Below are 20,990 nucleotides of genomic sequence, written 5' to 3'. Positions count from 1 at the left end.
ATATATATACAAATTGCTGAGAAAAGAAAGATACTACATTCTTGACTATAAGTGGATATAAAAATTATCAAGCAGGGTAGTTACAGAGAAATCCTAAAATTAGCCCAATAGTTTCTATTTACTTATTCATAATCTGCCTTATATCAGAAGGGATTTGAAATGACTCCATCCAAAATTAAGAGTAGCAACTATTTTATGCTTTTTAAAAATCTTATGAAAAAACAAAATTTGACATTGTATATCCAAACTAAACATTAGCACTGGAAATTAATAAACTAAAATTTGGGTGATAAGCTGAATTATTTCCATAACAGTGGAAGCTAACTTCCAAACACTTTTTTGAAATGGAATATTTGGTCTCTGCAAAGTTCTGATGAACTCACATATTTAATTAGATATAAAATGGATATGAACAAGATATAAATTATTTTCCACCTCTAAGTTTTGATAATGAAGATTGAATATACTGACACCTGATAGTTAAGGTGAAACAATCAGGTATTATCATACAGTTCTGGTAAGCATGCATCTATTTTAACTTTTCTAGAAGGTTACTTAGCAATAGTACCTCAAAATTTTTTTTTTTTTGAGACAGAGTCTCACTCTGTCACCCAGACTGGAGTGCAATGGCGCGATCTCGGCTCACTGCAACCTCCACCTCCTGGGAACAAGCAATAACTCCTGTCTCAGCCTACCAAGTAGCTGGGATTACAGGCATACACCACCACACCCAGCGAATTTTTGTAATTTTAGTAGAGACGGGGTTTCACCATGTTGGCCAGGCTGCTGTCGAACTCCTGACGTCAGGTGATCCACCTACCTTGGCCTCCCAAAGTACTGGTATTACAGGCGTAAGCCACTGCGCTTGGCCTAGTACCCAAATTTTATTTGGTGCATACTCTTTCAACCCAGCAATTCTACTTCTAGGCCCTTATTCAGATAAAATAATGTGTCCAAGCACACTGGCTCATGCCTGTAATCCCAGCACGTTGGGAGTCCAAGGCAGGCAGATCACTTGAGGCCAGGAGTTGGAGACTATCCTGGCCAACATGGTGAAACTCCATCTCTACTAAAAATATAAAAATTAGCTGGGAGTGGTGGCAGGCACCTGTAATCCCAGCTACTCGGGAGGGTGAGGCAGGAGAATCACTTGAACCTGGAAGGCTTGATCCTAGGAGGTGGAGGCTTCAGTGAGCCAAGATCATACCACTTCTCTCCAGCCTGGGTGACAGAGCGAGACTCTGTCTCAATTACAATAACGTAATAATTGTTCAAACATTTACGTGTGGACAAAATGATCAACAGCATAAAAGGAGGGGAGGGGGATTCCCAAAATATCAAGTTCAGGAGACTAAGTAGTCTAGCGTATCCATAAATGGGGCAGTACACAGCCATTTTACCAGTTATATAGGTACATACAGGAAGAGGTCCTTGATAGAAAAAGCAAGCTATCAGCAAACAGCATATAAAATTACATTTTTTAGTTCAAATAGAAGCCTATGTACTTACTAAAGGAAGTGGTATAAGTCATTATCTAAGTAAGGATGTTTAATTTGATGTAATCTTATATTTTTCTGTAATTACTTTCTAATTAAACAATAAAGCTTATCTATGCCAGAGAAAATAATGCCCATACTGCACAAACTCAATTTATTATGTTTGCTAATATGAAAATACGAGACAACTGTGTAAAACAGAATCCAGTCCTCTTAGGTTATAATACAAAAAGTAAATTCCAGAGGTCCTGGAAAAATCATCCCAGAAGAGTTGGCATAAAGTGTATGTATACACAATGTATATCTTTACACAGCCTCGCCTAAAGGTACTCTATCTTTATAAAGGGGCCAACTGTCTTTGTAAAACACCTGAGAAACACTTTACCCCACTTCATATAGCAAATGATACCCCGGCCAGGCGCAGTGGCTCACACCTGTAATCCCAGCACTTTGGGAGCCCAGGGTGGGCAGATCATGAGGTCAGGAGTTCCAGACCGACCTGGCCAACATAGTGAAACTCCATCTTTACTAAACATACAAAAATTAGCAGCCAAGCGCAGTGGCTCACGCCTGTAATCCCAGCACTTTGGGAGGCTGAGGCGGGCAGATCACTTGAGGTAGGGAATTCAAGACCAGCGTGACCAACATGGAGAAATCCCATCTCTACTAAAAATACAAAATTAGCCGGGCGTGGTGGCGCATGCCTGTGATCCCAGCTACTTGGGAGGCTGAAGTGGGAGAATCGCTTGAACCCGGGAGGCAGAAGGTTGCGGTGAGCCAAGATATTATACTCCAGCCTGGGCAACAAGAGCAAAACTCCATCTCAAAAAAAAAAAAAAAATTAGCCAGGCATGGTGGCAGACGTCTGTAATTCCCAGCTACTCAGGAGGCTGAGGCAGGAGAACTGCTTGAACCTGGGAGGCAGAGGTTGAGGTTGCAGTGAGCTGAGATCATGCCAATGCACTCCAGCCTGGGTGACAGAGCAAGACTCCATCTCAAAAAAATAAAAATAAAAAAAAAGACACCCTCCCCATCCTGCTGCCCCTCAAGCAAAGTCTTGGTTTATGAGATCTACAAAGACAACTTATTTGAGGGTGGCAAATAGGGAAAAGAACCTTTAAGAAGCAATCTTTACAATACCATAGTAACTGCTAAAAAGATTACTGTGTATTTTGCAGAAGTCTGCAAAGCATGCACACATGCATACTTTGAAAAGTCAACCAAGTAATTATAGAGGATTTCCAAGAGAATTTCTGGCAACCTCTGTTATCGGTATTTTGCTACTTGTAGAATGGGTCTGAAGAAAAAGAGGAGAGGTCCTCCCAGTCACCATGTAATAATCAGAACAGCAGTCTTCAAAGCCAGCTAGTTCAAAAATTACTCTCCCACCACTTTGCCTTTGCCAAAAACTACCAACACAAACAACTTACTAAAAACAGTAAGTACATTAATGCAAGAGACTAATACTTCAAAACAATTTTGTCACACCAACCAAACGTTATGATGAAACAAAAAGTTCAGTACTTGTGTTCAATATCTTCCTTTGTGACAGATATACTTACATAAGAAAAAATAAACTTAACCTTAAAAATATAACGGACGATTCCACTTAATACCTTTTCCAAGCGATAATTTTGTTTCAGAAGACTTTGGCACAGAGGAAGGTTAGAATCGTTTGCCTTCATGCTCTTGCTCCTAGCAACATCACAGTGTTTATATTCTGTCAACTCTACTCCAATTAACTCTATCTCAGTCAAGGGAAGATAATCAAAGCCATTTAGCCATGGGTGCTGCAGACGGCAACCAGGTAAGAGATGAGGCAAACAGTATGAGAGACAAGATGTACCAGAGAACGGTCCTCAACAAACCAGGGTTTCAAAGACTTCCTCCAGCCTGAGCAACATAGAAACACAGAGAGACTCTATCTCTACAAAATATAAAAATAATTAGCCAAGTGTAGTGGCATGTGCCTGTGGTCTCGGCTACTCGGCAGACTGGAGGATGGCATAAGCCCGGGAGGTCTGCAGTGAACCATGATGGCACCACTCTACTCTAACCTGGGCAATGGAGTGAGACCCTGTCTTAATAAAAAAAACCCTAAACACCAAACAACTGAAACAAAGACTTTCCCTCTACTTCTGTATTTCCCCCACAGGCCACTCAGCCCCGAACAAGTGTATTCTTTCACAACTATAGTCAGAACTTCATCTGCTATTTTCTTATCTTTGAAGAAAACAAAAGTCAGATATAGCCCACACTATAAAATTGTTCAAGAGGTAACCAAAAAGACATTCACGAAAAATTCAGCTTTACTTTTTTTTTTTTTTTGAGACCAAGTCTCGCACTGTCACCCAGGCTGGAGTGCAATGCTGCAATCTCGGTTCACTGCAACCTCCGCTTCCTGGGTTCAAGCGATTCTCCTGCCTCAGTTGCCTGAGAGGCTGGGATTACAGGCGCCCACCACCACACTTGGCTAAGTATCTTTAGTAGACATGGGGTTTTGCCATGTTGGCCAGGCTGGTCTCGAACTCCTGACCTTGTGATCCACCCACCTCGGCTTCCCAAAGTGCTGGGATTACAGGTGTGAGCCACCGCGCCCAGTCAGCCTTACTTTCTAATACATAGCCTAGAAGCACCTCCTTCAGGTTCTGTCCCAAATGAGGAGGGGGTGTTAAAACTCAAAACAGAAAGAGAAAACTGGACATTTAAGACTTAAAAAAGGCCGGGCGCGGTGGCTCAAGCCTGTAATCCCAGCACTTTGGGAGGCCGAGACGGGCGGATCACGAGGTCAGGAGATCGAGACCATCCTGGCTAACACAATGAAACCCCGTCTCTACTAAAAATACAAAAAAATTAGCCGGGCGAGGTGGCGGGCGCCTGTAGTCCCAGCTACTCGGGAGGCTGAGGCAGGAGAATGGCGTAAACCCGGGAGGCGGAGCTTGCAGTGAGCTGAGATCCGGCCATTGCACTCCAGCCTGGGCGACAGAGCGAGACTCCGTCTCAAAAAAAAAAAAAAAAAAAAAAAAAAAAAAAAAAAAAAAAAAGACTTAAAAATTCACCTAACTACCAGAGAAAAGGAATTAAATCTGCTGCAGCTAAAGGAAAGGCAACAAAAATTAGTGTTCGGACTTACCTGTGCCATAAAAAGATCCAAAAAGATCCCCTCCAGTGAACAATTTGGATTATTTTGTTTATTCCCAAAGATGTTTCTTTTTCTTTTTTTTTTTTTATTAAATGAAGAGGGCAGTTAGGCTCTTCAGTTCACTTTGAAAATAACTGAAAGCCATGCTCTGCTGTATCCATTAGCAATAAGGTAAACAGGTCCTCCATATTTTGCAAAACCCAGGATACTTATTCCCAAGTCAGTAAACCAAAATTATTCAAAATTTTAATTTATCATTTAACATGGTTCCCCCCCCCAAAAAATCACAAATTTAGTGGCTTGTCTTGTGTATCAGTGTTCTCTTACATGGAATTTTACCAACAATTACTGCTACATTCAAACAGTGAAATCTTTTCCACATTAGTTAATTTTTACTGTAAAAGAATTCATTCTCTTTGTTTCACATCAACTAAAAATACAGTCATTTTAGCTTTCAGTTTCTCACAGTTCAGTTTTGTATTTCTTGTACCTAATGCAGCATGACCCTAAAATGAGACTTCAATTAAATCTGAACACTGACACGGTCAGTTTGTTTGTTTTAAATTTTCCAAGGAAAAGCAGTTATTGATGTGTTCATCTTTGTATCCTCTTTTAGGTGAGTCATTATTTGTTTTAATCTACTCTAAAATAGTTTCCTCAATTTAAGAAATATAAACACAGGCCAGGTGTGGTGGCTCACACCTGTAATCCCAACACTTTGGGAGGCCGAGGCGGGTGGATCACCTGAGGTCAGGAGTTCGAGATCAGTCTGGCCAACATGGCAAAACCCTGTCTCTACCAAAAATACAAAATTAGCCAGATGTGGTGGCGCATGTCTGTAGTACTAGCTACCTGGGAGGCCGGGGCAAAAGAATCACTTGAACCCAGGAGACGAAGGTTGTACTGAGTCAAGATCACACTACTGCACTCCAGCCTGGGTGGCAGAGTGAAGTTCCGTCTCAAAAAATAAAAATAAAAATAAATAAATATATATATATAAACTATATTATATAATATTTAAATATAAATACATACACACAGAGAGCATAGTTTTAGGGCTGACAAGTGCCTGGTGTAGCTTTAGCTGCATCCTTCTTAAAATCCAAGGCCTGAGCTCATGAGCCTGCAAGCTCACCAAACTTAACCCAATATTAAAAAAAAAAAAAAAAAAAAAAAAAAAAGGCCAGGCATGGTGGCTCACACCTGTAATCCCAGCACTTTGGGAGGCCGGTGGGAAGATCGCGAGGTCAGGAGATCGAGACCATCATGGCTAACACGGTGAAACCCCGTCTCTATTAAAAATACAAAAAACTTAACCGGGCGAGGTGGCGGGTATCTGTAGTCCCAGCTACTTGGGACGCTGAGGCAGGAGAATGGTGTGAACCCAGGAGGCGGAGCTTGCAGTGATCCGAGATCAAGCCACTGCACTCCAGCCTGGGTGACAGAGTGAGACTCTGTCTCAAAAAACTAAAATTAAAGGCCGGGCGCGGTGGCTCAAGCCTGTAATCCCAGCACTTTGGGAGGCCGAGACGGGCGGATCACGAGGTCAGGAGATCGAGACCATCCTGACTAACATGGTGAAACCCCGTCTCTACTAAAAAAATACAAAAAAAAACTAGCCGGGCGAGGTGGTGGGCGCCTGTAGTCCCAGCTACTCGGGAGGCTGAGGCAGGAGAACGGTGTCAACCCGGGAGGCGGAGCTTGCAGCGAGCCGAGATCCCGCCACTGCACTCCAGCCTGGGCGACAGAGCAAGACTCCATCTCAAAAAAAAAAAAAAAATTAAAATAAAATAAAATAAAACAAAACAAAATTAAAAAATAAAGAAAACTTAATATTCCACATAAGCAAATACATATACCAGCAATTCTGGTTTTCTGTTATGCTAGAGATGTAAGAAGTAATTAGAGGTGAGGACTGAGATGAAGAAACATAAGCAACAGAGCCAAGAGATGCTTTTCAGGTGAGGGTGGTGAAAATACACACAGGTCCAGAGATTTTTGGAAACTGTAAGGCTGGAGTAGATCACCAAGTTCTCCTTCAAGTCTTCAGATTCTATGACTTCATGAAGAAACCATACATAACAAAAACAGTCTTTTCAGGTAATCGTTCTTTCTGGAACTTAAAACAAATATGGAATGGCACCATAATCCATTCCATCCCCACCCCCAACCAAGGTGAAGTTGAAAATGTGCTATGGAATTGTAGACAAATGTAAACAATGCAAATCAATTAATAATACTTACTGTGTCTGAATTCCCTTCCAGCAATATATTGATAGCTTTGTTCACATCTCCATTACAATCATGTAGGGCCACTATGCATTCATCCTGATTTTTCCCTGTCACTTCCATAAGCTAGTGAATATATCAGAAAATGGTTAGAGGCAACCAAAAACTGGCACTTGATGTTAATATTAAGACTCTTCTATACAAATACAGAATTACATAATCCTTCTACATGAAGATAGCCTCTTCTAGACTCTGAGTTTACAATGAAGACACGTTTTATTTTTTTTGTGGCCATTCCACGCATGTCCTTTCACTAACACTGGTAGAATTTAACTAAAAATCAATCTTCCTCCAAGTTGACCAAGGAGCAGATCATTAATCAGCAGCACATACATACGTACCAACATTCTCAGAATACCCAAGATCAGGTATCTGAATAATCAAATTTAATTCAAGGACACAGGATTCCTAAACTTAAATATGAGGTAGAACTATAAGAGTACATGGTCACCATTCATGGAAAATCCAATACAAATTTTTTGTCAGGGATAATATTCCACATATTGGCTTTCACCATTTGGATTAGAACACTTCAACGGCCAGCCGCAGCAGCTCACGCCTATAATCAACACTTTGGGAGGCAGAGATGAGAGGATCACTTGAGCCCAGAAGTTCGAGACAAGCCTGAGCAATATAGTGAGACCTGATCTTTACAAAAATTTAAATGAGCGTGGTGGTAGGAGGATCGCTTCAGCCCTGGAGGTGAAGGCTGCAATAAGCCATGATTGTGCCACTGTACTATAGCACAGGAGACAGAGAGAGACCCTGTCTCCCCACCAAAAAAAGAAAACAAAAATATAATTCCATATACATACTAAGTTACATAACACCCTAAAGTCTTACTAGTGGAATTCTGCTACTATCACAAAACACACTCCTAGACATATTATTTTCTCAAGGATCTTCAACACGGTGCTATGCTTGAAGTAATGATGAAAGAAAATCTTCAGTTTATCATCATTAGCAAGGGATACTTGTTACTTAGCGTTTTCATCACTAGAACAATCACAGACTAGGCAAAATGCAGGTTTCTCAAGTATCAGTGAATAAACCTATGATTTAATATCTATTGCATTTTAACTACATTTAACTATTTTAGTATGTACTAGTTGAAGTTCAAAATAGCTTGATCCCAACATATCAAGTGATTTGTCTATGGTCACAAAGGTAATTAATAGCAAAGCCCATCTAGAACCCAGGCCTCCTCATCTCATAATCACAGCTCTCTGCACTATACCATTTGGCCTCTCTGCTTTCATCTTTTCATTTTATCAAGCAGCAAAAGTTCTGCATACTCTATAGCTTTCTGACGCTTCAGTCTTTGGATAGCTACTAATAAAAGTCTCATTTTTATCAATGATCTGTACTAAGTGAATGCCTGCAACATACAATTTTTAAGACATACAGGCCGGGCGCGGTGGCTCAAGCCTGTAATCCCAGCACTTTGGGAGGCCGAGACGGGCGGATCACGAGGTCAGGAGATCGAGACCATCCTGGTTAACACGGTGAAACCCCGTCTCTACTAAAAAATACAAAAAACTAGCCGGCCGAGGTGGCGGACGCCTGTAGTCCCAGCTACTCGGGAGGCGGAGGCAGGAGAATGGCGTGAACCCGGGAGGCGGAGCTTGCAGTGAGCTGAGATCCGGCCACTGCACTCCAGCCTGGGTGACAGCGCGAGACTCTGTCTCAAAAAAAAAAAAAAAAAAGACATACAGTCAGCATCAAAATTACCCCAGTGGTCAGATTACTGACAGAACTAAAGTTGGAACTTAAATCTCTGAACTCCTGGGCCAATGCTCTATCTATACTATTCAGATAAAAGGTGATGTACTATATATAAGTGTATCTCAAACTGTATGAAGATCTCATTCCAGAGAAGGAAATCTATGATTTCTTGTGAGACAAGACAAGATTTCATTGTGAGACATTTACTCCAAAGAACAATTATTAGATGACATCTACTAAGAGTAGGAATATCTGGCACTGAGATAGGGGTTACAGCTTCGTTTCTAGAATCTTGATAAGAAACAAAGTCAGCAAAGTAGAGTTGGAAATTAAGATTAAGTTATCAAAAATACCTCTTATTAAAGTTTGAAATGAAGACATTGCCCTAAAATTTAATTTTGTATTTTTCCAACGAGAGTATGAAATCACAACCATGTCTGAAATGGCAATTCAGGCCAGTAATCCTGTAATCCCAGCACTCTGGGAGGCCAAGGCAGATTGCTTGAGCCCAGGAGTTCAAGACCAGTCTAGGCAACATTGCAGGACTCTGTCTCTACAAATATTTTAAAAATTAGCTGGGCATGGTGATGAACATCTGTCATCATAGCTACTCAGGAGACTGAAGCAGCAGGATAGCGTGAGCCTAGGAGTTTGAGGCTGCAGTAAACTACGATAGCACCACTGCACTCCAGCCTGGGCAAAAGAGCGAGATCATGTCTCTATGAAAAGAAATTTTTTAAAAGGTAATTCAGTTCATCCCTAACATTAAACAAAATTCCCAGAGACTGTGCCAAATATTAGATATACTTTCTATGTATATACGTATAGGAAAATCTCAGTGTGCTTACAGAAATGTCTGGTTCAATGTTCACATGTAAACACTAATAACTCAGAAAGATTGTATTGTAAGGTAGGTGAACATATTCAATTCTTTTGCTTGCCCACCAATAAAGGTATTTAATCACAAGTCCAAAATCCAATACACAGATTTCAGGTGAGACTAGAAGCTAGAAGTAATACTTTAAAACAAAAATCTTTACTGAAATTATCCCTTTAAGCACAATCCAAACAGATTACAAAAATGATGATATCCTTTGCCAGAAACATACCTGCTTAACTTTAGCTTCAAAATCTGAATCATTCTTATCAAAGATCACTTGAGCAAGACGCATCTGTTCAGCTGTTGCCTGGAAAGTACATACAATTGTTAAGGATTTGAAAACCAAAAGCTTAAGTTAGATTCCAAAATCTGGGTCAAACAGATAAGGCTCTCAAGCACTAGAAACACTAAGTAAAAACAATAAAAGACCCTGAATTTAGGCCTCTCAACCTGTTCCCATAGGAAAAATAAGCATCAAATTAAGTAACATAAAGGACCTATTCCTTTGACCAAATGACCTAAAGTTATTGTTCATCTTAACTGGCCATATGACTTATTTGAATTTTCTTTCCCTTGGCAGGGTCGGGGAAATCAGCTCAAAAGAAAGCAGAAAAACAAAAAATAATGAAAACTTTTTGGCCGGGCCTGGTGGCTCATGTCTTTGGGAAGCCAAGGTAGAAGAACTGCTTGAGCCCAGGAGTTTGAAACTAGCCTGGGCAACACAGAGAGACCCTGTCTCTATTTAATTTTTTAAAAGATTAAAAAAAAAAAAAAAAGGCTTAAAAATTAATGAAATCGTCAGCGGTAGTTGGTAGGCAAAAAAATAATAAAAGAAAAATTAAAAGGTAACGCAAACAACTGCCCAGACACAGGCTTAGAACTAGACTTTGTGTCAACAAAGCTGTTGTCAGGTCTAAAAAGCTATGCTGGTTAGTTCTGAAGGAAAAAAAGCTGTATTTAGCTAAACTAAAAATATTTTTAAAGTTACTTTATCTTTTTTTTAATACACAATAATTTTGTTTTTCTAAGAGACAGGGTTTCACTATGTTGCCCAGGCTGGTCTTGAACTCCTGGGCTCAAGTGATCCTCCAACCTCACCCTCCCAAAGTGCTAGGATTACAGGCCTGAGTCACTGCATCTGGCAAAAGTTACCCTCTTCACAATTTTTTTTTTTTTTGAGATGGAGTCTCGTGCTGTTAGACCAGCTGGAGTGCAGTGCCGCGATCTTGACTCTGCAACCTCCGCCTCCCAGGTTCAACTGATTCTCCTGCCTCAGCGTCCAGAGTAGCTGGGACTACAGGCATGCACCACCATGCCCAGCTAGTTTTTGTATTTTTAGTAGAGACGGGGTTTCACCATGTTGGCCACACTGGTCTCAAACTCCTGGCCTCAGGTGATTCACCTGCCTCGGCCTCCCAAAGTGCTGGGATTACAGGCGTGAGCCACCATGCCCAGCCTAAATCACAATTTCTTAAAGTTTTTATTTACGTATTTATTTAATTTTTAAAGGTAGGGTAGGCCGGGCACGGTGGCTCACGCCTGTAATCCCAGCACTTTGGGAGGCCGAGGCGGGCGGATCACAAGGTCAGGAGATCGAGACCACGGTGAAACCCCGTCTCTACTAAAAATACAAAAAATTAGCCGGGCGCGGTGGCGGGCGCCTGTAGTCCCAGCTACTCAGGAGGCTGAGGCAGGAGAATGGCGTAAACCCAGGAGGCGGAGCTTGCAGTGAGCCGAGATCGCGCCACTGCACTCCAGCCTGGGCGACAGAGCGAGACTCCGTCTCAAAAAACAAACAAACAAAAAAAAGGTAGGGTGTCATTCTGTCCCCTCAGACTGCAATGCAGTGATGCCATCATAGCTCACTGCAGCCTCCAACTCCTGACTTCAAGAGATCCTGCTGCCTCAGCCTCCCATGTAGCTTGGATTACAGGTGTGCACCACCACATCTGGCTAGTTGCAGAAAACTTACTTCCAGTTACTTTTGTCACTCAAAATATTTTTTCGATCACATTACTAAGTTTCGTTTTCTGATGTTTTTAGCAACAAAAAATCAGAAAAGTTCTAAAGAAAGTTATTCATTTGTGGAGTGATTTTGCAATGTGCCTGTCTAGTTTCTTAGTTTTAACAAAGGTACTGTAATTATTACAACAGGGAAATTAGGTGAGGAATATACAGGAACAATCTGTATCATCTCTGTACAACAGTCTACTAAATCGAAAATTACTCCAAAATAGTTTAAGTTGCCTCATTAACCAAGTCTATACTAACTCCCAACATAAGTATTTAAAAAGCTGAACAGTTTACAAAAAGATCTTACCGGAAAAAAGCCATAAGGAACTAATAGACAGCTTTTATTCTCAGTTTATATACACTCATTTCAAATAATCTTGACTAAAGTGGGATAAAGGGGAGTTGTTGACATTTTTTGCATTTTAAAGCACTTTTCAAAAGGCCTTTCCAGGCCATGTGGGTGGGTGATTATACAAATTCCAGGTGCTTTGGCCTGTTCATCCCAACCTATGCCTGCTGAGACCTCAGTTTAACTGCCACAGTACTGCTACATTATACCCAGAAAGACACTGGTACAGAAATTCAATGTCTACACTTATTAAAAATTAACCACAATTGTTCCCTGTACATGTAAGGACCTTACATATACTCTCACTATCCCTAAATCAGACAATCATTTTCCTGAACCATAACAACCAAGAAATCCCAGTGCCACAGCCAAGAGCACCAATGTCGTGCTAACTAGATGAAGTAAAAGGGAAAAGCAAAGCAAGAGATGAGTTTTTAAAAGATGGCATTTCCACATTACACATTTGGGTTTGGAGTAATGGTAACTTGTTATGAACTGTTAAAGTCAAAAATATAGAGAGAAACAAATCTCTAAGTAAAAAAGGTTTTATTTGGGAAGAATATATAAGTAGGATTACAATCCAGGACATACATACATACATACATAATAGGGTGGCCTCCCGTGTGTCCAAACAAGGTTGGGAGTTTTATTAGAAAAATAAACATGACCTAGTTTTGAAAGAAAACTCGCTGGAACTACTAAAGCTTTCGGGAGCTGGTAAGCTCTGATTGGTGAGTGAAGACGGTTGGTAAAACCAGACTTAGAGTCACAAGAGTTCATCTCAACAGCTAGTAGGTAAAACTGGATTTAAGGTTACAGCATGTCATTGGGGCAGCTGGCTTGCAATATAATCCCTGGGCAAGCGCTCTGTGCCCCAAGCACTTTTTTACCATAACCCTTGGTCCACTGACTCTAAATTTAGTTGGGTATGACAAGATAACTCCAATTCATATAATCAATTTTCACAAAATGAAAGTAGACTGTTGGTGTCCCTGCTGCAAGAAGCCTATATGAAGTTTGCCTGTTTTCCCTAATACTATTATTTTCTGCTCCCAGTGTTTCAAACCTAAAAAATGTACCATACTCATTATCCAGCAGATTCAGGTAGCCTTGTTCCAATACAAGCACCACTGATGTTCATCCCTTCCCATCATTAAAGTTTCTTAAATTATAAGCTTTACATGTCAAACACAAGAAAAATGGAAAAATCCATAAGGTGACCATCTAACACCAAAACTATTTATGTATTTGGTATTCATATTTTTTTCATTAAAAAACAAACAAACAAACAAAAAACAGGGTTTCACTCTGTGGCCTAGGTTGGAATGCTGTGGCACAATCACAGCTCACCAAGGCCTCGACCTCCCAGGTTCAAGCAATTCTCTGACCTCAGCCTCCTGAGTAGCAACCATGGCAGCTACCATGCCTGGCTAATTTGTTGTTGTTGTTGTTGCTGTTTTGGTAGAGACAGGTCTCACTGTGTTGCCCATGCCGTTCTCAAACTCCTGAACTCAAGCAATCCTCCCACTCTGCCTCCCAAAGAGTTGCAATTACAGGAATGAGCCACCACACCTGGCTATTTTCCTCTTTTATCAAAAACAGAATATTTAACATACTACTACGTAGAATCACTCACAAACACACAACTTATTATGAATATCTATATCAGGTTTAATGCTACATGACAATCCACTGCATAGGTGCTACTTTTTTTTTTTTTTTTTTTGAGACAGTCTCACTCTGTCGCCCAGGCTGCAGTGCAGTGGCGGATCTCGGCTCACTATAACCTCCGCCTCCCAGGTTCAAGCGATTCTCCTGCCTCAGCCTCCTGAGCAGCTAGGATCCACAGGCACGTGCCACCACACCCAGCTAATTTTTGTATTTTTAGTAGACACCGGGTTTCACCATGTTGGTCAGGCTGGTCTTGAACTCCTGACCTCATGATCCGCCCACCTCAGCCTCCCGAAGTGCTGGGATTACAGGTGTGAGCCACCGAGCCCGGCCTTACTTTTGAAGACAGAGTTTCACTGTGTTGGCCAGGCTGGAGTGCAGTGGCAAAATCAGCACTCACTACAGCTGCCTCCCAGGCTCAAGCAATCCTCCCACCTCATGCACTCCACCCCCCCGCCCACCAATTTACCCCAATAGCTGGAAATACAGGTGCACAACACCACACCTGGTTAATGTTTTGTTCTCAGTATAAACAAGGTTCCACCATGTTACCCAGGTTGGTATTGAACTCCTGAGCTTAAGCAATTCCTCCACCTTGGCCTCCCAAAGCGCTAGGATTAGAGGTGTAAACCACAGTGCCCGGCCTATATCTTTCTTACTCTACAAATTTTTATTACTACAAAAACACTGCCAGAGATCCTTTTTTTTTTTTTTTTTTTTTTTGAGACAAAGTCTCCTTCTGTTACCTTGCAGTGGCGTGCTCTCGGCTCACTGCAACCTCCGCCTCTTAGATTCGAACAATTCTCGTGCTTGGGACTACAGGCATGCCACCACGCCCTGCTAATTTTTGGTTTCGGTAGAGACGGGGTCTCATCATGCTGGTCAGGCTGGTCTTGAACTTCTGACCTTGAGTGATCTGCCCACCTTGGCCGCCCAAAGTGCTGGGATTACAGGTGTGCACCACTGCGGCAGGCTGAGGTCCATTCTTATACCCGAATCAGAACACACATCAAAGATAGCTTTTTTTTTTTTTTTTTTTTTTTTTTTGAGACACAGTCTTGTTCTGTTGCTCTGGCTAGAGTGCAATGGTGTGATCTCGGCTCAATGCAACCTCTGCCTCCCAGATTCAAGGGATTCTCTGCAACCTCCACCTCCCAGGTTCAAGCGATTCTCCCACCTCAGCCTCCCCAGTAGCTGAGATTACAGGTGTTCGCCACGATGCCCGGGTAATTTTTACTATTTCTAATACAGATGAGGTTTCATCATGTTACTCAAGCTGGTCTTGAACTCCTGACCTCAAATGAGCCTCCTGCCTTGCCCTCCCAAAGTGCTGGGATTACAGGCATGAACCACCATGCACGGCCAAAGATAGATTTCTTTTTTTTTTGAGACTGAGTTTCACTCTTGTTGCCCAGGCTGGAGTGCAGTGGCACAATCTCGGCTCACTGCAACCTCTACCTGCCTGGTTCAAGCAATTCTAGTATCTCAGCCTTCCGAGTAGCTGGGATTACAGGCACATGCCACAGTGCCCAGCTAATTTTTGTATTTTTAGTAGAGACAGGGTTTCATCATGTTGGTCAGGCTGGTCTTGAACTCCTGACCTCAGGTGATCCGCCCGCCTCGGTCTCCCAAAGTGCTGGGATTACAGGTATGAGCCACCACGTCCAGCCCCAATGACAGCTTTCTAAGAATGAATACAACAAAGTAAAACAACAGGGTCAAATAAATGTCTACCAGTGTTAAAAGGAGTTTAAAATCATCTCCACAAAAATGCTCTGCACAAAGGCTGTAAAGATATATACTCAATGAGCCGTAAATAAGAGAACCTGCCTCCTCAAAACCTTTCCCAAAATGGGCATAATGAACTTTTTAAAAAGGCTAATTTAATTACTTAAAATAGCCTATATTTGGTGTAATTTTTATTTCTTAGCTCACTATTAAGACTGCAAAATCTCATTTCTACAAAAAAAAAAAAAAAAAACAGAAAAATTAGCCAAGTGTGGTGATAAGTGCCTGTAGTCCCAGCTATCCCAGAGGCTAAGGTGGGAGGATCACCTTAGCCCAATGAGGTCAAGGTTGCAGTGAACCAAGATGGCGCCACTGCATTCCAGCCTATGCGACAGAACAACTTGGTCACCAAAAAAAGGGGAAAAAAGGAAACTTTAAGGCTGGATACGGTGACTCATACCTATAATCCCAGCACTCTGGGAGGCTGAGACAGGAGGAGACCAGCCTGGGCAACATAGTGAGATCCCCATCTTTACAAAAAATTTAAAAATCAGACACTTCTTGCATCACCTTTTTCTTAAATCCCATTGAAAACAACAGACGGGCATGGTAGCTCAGGCCTGTAATCCCAGCACTTTGGGAGGCCGAGGCAGGTGGATCACTTGAGGTCAGGAGTTCAAGACCAGCCTGGCCAACATGGTGAAACCCCATCTATACTAAAAATACAAAATTAGCCAGGCGTGGTGGCACGACCCTGAAATCCTAGCTACTCAGGAGGCTGAGGCACAAGAATCAAGTCTCAGCTACCTGGAAGGCTGAGGTGCGAGAATTGCTTGAACCTGGGAGGCAGAGGGTGCAGTGAGCCCAGATCGTACCACTGCACTCAAGCCTGGAAGCCAGGGCAAGACCTTGTCTCAAAAAAAAAAAAAAAAAAAAAAATCTGATAAAAGAATAACATATCTCTAAGTTTTCCTATTTCTTCTTTAAATTACAGAACTCAAGAAATAATTATTTAAAGAATATGAAATATGAAAATGGAGTCTAAACTACAAGGAATATAAAACTTAGCAATTAATGCCTCAAGGATAACAGAGAATAAAACTGGGCAAATTTTTTTCCTGTAAAAAGGAAATAAAAGGAAAAAGAAATGAAGAGAAAAATAGGAACGGGAGAAAAGAAAGCAAAGTGCCAAACACTGAAGATAGGCAAAAGACACCCAACTTAAAGCTATGGACAATAAGCTGCCAAATAATAAAAATACAGTACAGATCCTTAAAACTAAAATTTAAGAAAAATGTCTGGAAAACAAACCAAAAAATGTGTAAATATGTCAATGAAAATACATTGTATTTGAGAATATCAATCCCTAACTAGTCAGTCCACACTAAGACATTCTTTAGTTTTAGAACTGGACTCTGGCCAGGTGTGGTGGCTCACGCCTGTAATCCCACCACTCTGGGAGGCTGAGGTGGGCAGATCACTTGAGGTCAGGAGTTCAAGACCAGCCTGGCCACCACAGTGAAACCCCATCTCTACTAAAAATACAAAAAAATTAGCTGGGCATGGTGGCGTGCACCTGTAATCCCAGCTACTTGGGAAGCCAAAGCAGGAGAATCGCTTGAACCCGGGAGGCAGAGGTTGCAGTCAGACGAGATCACACCATTGCACTCCAGCCTGGGAGACAGGGTGAGACTCATCCAAAAACGAAAAAAAAAGAAGAACTGGACTCTAAAAGAACAAGCATCCACAGGACAACTAGGCAGAAACGGCAAGAGACCCAGAAGAGAATGAAATTAGAGTAAAAACAAACTTGTCAAGAGCAATGCTTTGTGCAAGAAAAAAACAAGATAGGCACCACAGCTCACACCTGTAATAACAGCACTTCGGAAGGCTGAGGCAGGCAGGGTGCTTGAGCTCAGGCGTTTGAGACCAGCCTGCATAACACAGCAAAATCCGTCTTCACAAAAAAATACAAAAACTAACTAGTACAGTGGCATGCACCTGTGGTCCCAGCTACTCAACAGGCTGAAGTAGGAGGATTATCTGAGCCCAGGAGGTCAAGGGAGCAGTGAGCGTGACCGTGCCACTGCACTCCAGTCTGGGTGACAAAGTGAGACCTTGTCCCAAAAAAGAAACAAAAAAAAGATACATAAAGAAAATGTGGGCCTAGCACTTAGAGCCAACAAAACTGATGTTCTACGCAAGTATAAAAGGTATAAATTGTGAACAACACCAAAGAACAGAAGGAATATTGTTCTCGTAATCCTTTCCAGAGGAATCAACAAAACCAATGGGTTCAGACAATCAAAATGACTAGAGAAACTGACTTAAGTATTGACAGTGACTACTAAACATATTATTGTAGAACTAATACTAAATGACTAAAGGGGAAGCATATACTATATAATGAGTACCTAAACAACGTAGACAGAGTACAACTGTTTTGCTGTTGATATACATAAAGGCTAAATTTTGTTGTTGATTTTGTATCCTGCAACTTCACTAGATTCATTTCTCAGTTCTAACAGTTGTTTGGTGGAGTTTTTAGGTTTTTCTAAATACAATATGTCATCTATAAATAAGAATATAATATGACTTCTTCCTTTGCAATCTAAACCCCTTTAATTCCTTCTCTTGCCTATTTGCTCTGGCTAGAACTTCTAGTACTCTGCTGAAGTGAGGCCAGGTGCAGTGACTCATGCCTATAATCCCAGTACTTTGGGAGACTGAGGCAGGCAGATCCCTTGAGCCTAAGAGTTTGAAACCAGCCCTGTGGGTAACTTGGTGAGAGGCTGTCTCTACAAAAAATAAAACATGAGCCAGGTATGGTAGTGCACACCAGTAGTACCAGCTACCCGAGAGGCTGAGACAGGAGGATCTCTTGAGCTTAGGAGGTCGAGGCTACAGTGAGCCACGTTCACATCATTACATTCCAGCCTGGGAGACCCTGTCTCAAAAAAAAAAATAGCCTTTATTATGTTGAGGTATGTTCCTTCCACACTCAAGTTGTTGATAATCTTTACCACAAACGGATGTTGAATTTTTTCACATACATTTTTCAATGTTTATTGAAATGATCATATGTTTTTTGTCCTTGTTTTTCTTTTTTTTTTTTTTGAGACGGAGTCTCGCTCTGTCACCCAGGCTGGGGTACAGTGGCATGATCTTGGCTCACTGTAAGCTCCGCCTCCTGTGTTCACGCTGTTCTCCTGCCTCAGCCTCCCGAGTAGCTGGGACTACAGGCGTCCAACACCACGCCCGGCTAATTTTTTTAATTTTTAGTACAGTCAGGGTTTCACCGTTTTAGCCAAGATGGTCTCATCTCCTGACCTCGTGATCCGCATGCCTCGGCCTCCCAAAATGCTGGGGATTACAGGTGTGAGCCACCGCGCCTGGCCTGTCCTTGTTTTTCTTAATGAGATGCATCCTGTTCATTGATTTGCATACGCTGAACCATCCTAGTGACACAATTATTTTAAAAGGAAGAGAGCCAGGGCCTGCGCGGTGGCTCACACCTATAATCCCAGCACTTTGGGAGGCCGAGGCGGGCGGATCACGAGGTTAGGAGATCAAGACCATCTGGCTAACACGTGAAACCCCTGTCTCTACTAAAAATACAAAAAATTAACCGGGCGTGGTGGCAGGCACCTGCAGTCCCAGCTACTCGGACGGCGGAGGCAGAAGAATGGTGTGAACTCGGAAGGCGGAGCTTGCAGTGAGCCGAGATCCTGCCACTGCACTCCAGCCTGGGCGACAAGAGTCTCAAAAAAAATTTTTAAAATAAAAAGAAGAGGGCCAAGTGCGGTGGCTCATGCCTGTAATCCCAGGACTTTGGGAGGCCGAGGCGGGTGGATCACGAGGTCAAGAGTTTGAGGGCAGCCTGACCAACATGGTGAAACACCGTCTCTACTAAAAATACAAAAATTAGCCAGGCATGGTGGCACGCACCTATAATCCCAGCCACTCAGAAGGCTGAGGCAAGAGAATCACTTGAACCCGGAGGTGAGTTCAAAATAAAGCCCAAATGAACTGAACCAAAGTTCCCTCAAAAAAGGATGCAAAAAATATCTGATTAGATATTTGCTCTATCAGTTGATTTCAAGTCAACTGAAATACAGCTTGAATAAGGTTAAAATTTCTAAATTCAGAAAAGATACACAGGAAGAAAGACTGATACAGACCTTGTTCCTCCAGCAGGGAGAACATAAACATTTGTGTTTAGTGCATCAAATCCTGATGCCACTGATGATACTTTATAAAAACAAGCTAACATTTATGGAGGCCTCTGAAATAAAGGATCATCCCTAATTTCTCCATACCCAGAACTCTGGTAAATTAAAAAAACAGTATTGGGAGTGGGAGAGGGAGAGACTGGGGTAAGAATGGGGAAAATAAGGTGTTAGTATTAGTATTGCTATTCTTAGAATGTTCTATCCACAAAAATGGGACACAAGGCAGGGCACGGTGGCTCACTCCTATAATCCCAGCACTTTGGCATGCCAAGGCGGGTGGATCACAAGGTCAAGAGATCAAGACCATCTCGGGCAACATGGTAAAACTGCATCTCTACTAAAAATACAACATTAGCTGGGCATGGTGGCGCATGCCTATAGTCCCAGCTACTTGGGAGGCTGAGGCAAGAGAATCGCTTGAACCCGGGAAGTGAAGGTTGCAGTGAGCCGAGATCGCGCCACTGCACTCCAGCCTGGCGACAGAGCAAGACTCATCTCAAAAAACAAAAATACAAATACAAATACAAAATTAGCCGGGCTGGGGATGGGGCATGCCTGTAATCCCAGTTACCAGGGAGGCTGAGGCAGGAAAACTGCTTGAACCCAAGAGGTGAAGGTTGCTGTGAGCCGAGATCACGCCATTGCACTCCAGCGTGGGCAACAAAAACAAGACTCTGTCTCAAAAAAAAAAAAAAAAAAAAAAAAGTGGGACACAGAAAATGAGTAATTTTGGGATAATTTAATTCTATCACCTTCTGGTTCCCTTTGAACCAGGATTCTGTGTGGAAGCAATAAAAACATAACACAAAAGAAGTTAAAAACCCTGTCATCAACTGGGTGCAGTAGCTCAGGCGTATAATCTCAGTTCTTTGGGAGGCTGAGGCAGACAGATCACCTGAGGTCAGGAGTTCCAGACCAGCCTGACCAACATAAGACCCCGTCTCAAAAATGTAATAAAATAAAAATGCAACAGAGATCATGTCTAGACTGCAAAGCGTAAGATATATACTATCTAACACCTTACAGAAAAGGTTAGGCAATCCTTTATGTAAAAAGGTGGCCAGGCGAAGTAGCTTCCGCCTATAATCCCAGCACTCTGGGAGGCCAAGGCAGGAGGATCACAAGGTCAAGAGATCGAGACCATCCTGGCCAACATGGTGAAATCCTATCTCTACTAAAAAAAAAAAACAAAATTAGCTGAGCACAGTGGTGCACGCCTGTAGTCCCAGCTACTTGGGAGGCTGAGGCAGGAGAATGGCTTGAACCCAGGAGGCGGAGATTGCAGTGAGCCAAGGTCCTGCCACTGCACTTCAGCCTGGTGACACAGCGAGACTCTGTCTCAAAAAAAAAACAAAAGTTAACATTTAGGATAGCTGGGTGAATATATCGATCTCTATCATTCTTTGCAACTTTTTTACAACTCTTAGAATTATTCCAAAATAATTTTTCCCTAAAATATTGGTGG

General features: G+C 42.1%; 1 protein-coding gene across 20 annotated transcripts in view; it reads right to left on the bottom strand.

Moving 5' to 3' along the window:
- UBAP2 (ubiquitin associated protein 2) overlaps positions 1 to 20,990 on the bottom strand; it is a 132,071-nt gene that overhangs the window by 70,030 nt on the left and 41,051 nt on the right. For 18 of the 20 annotated variants that reach the window (XR_012424631.1, XR_012424630.1, XR_012424632.1 and 15 more), the window contains 2 exons: positions 9,762 to 9,839; positions 6,883 to 6,993 (listed from right to left, as the gene is read on the bottom strand). Coding sequence is in view for 12 of the 20 variants with exons in the window: in XM_074017298.1 (XP_073873399.1) it covers positions 6,883 to 6,993; positions 9,762 to 9,839 (189 nt within the window). In the remaining 8 variants the exon portion in view is untranslated. The remainder of the gene's footprint in view (positions 1 to 6,882; positions 6,994 to 9,761; positions 9,840 to 20,990) is intronic. The other 2 variants (XM_074017302.1, XM_065530419.2) reach the window with 1 other exon arrangement.

The sequence above is a fragment of the Macaca fascicularis genome, chromosome 15 (genome assembly GCF_037993035.2).
Source record: "Macaca fascicularis isolate 582-1 chromosome 15, T2T-MFA8v1.1".
NCBI classification, from domain to species: Eukaryota; Metazoa; Chordata; class Mammalia; order Primates; family Cercopithecidae; genus Macaca; species Macaca fascicularis.
The sequence above is the reverse complement of the archived record's forward strand: the minus strand, read 5'-3'. Positions and strand labels throughout refer to the sequence as shown.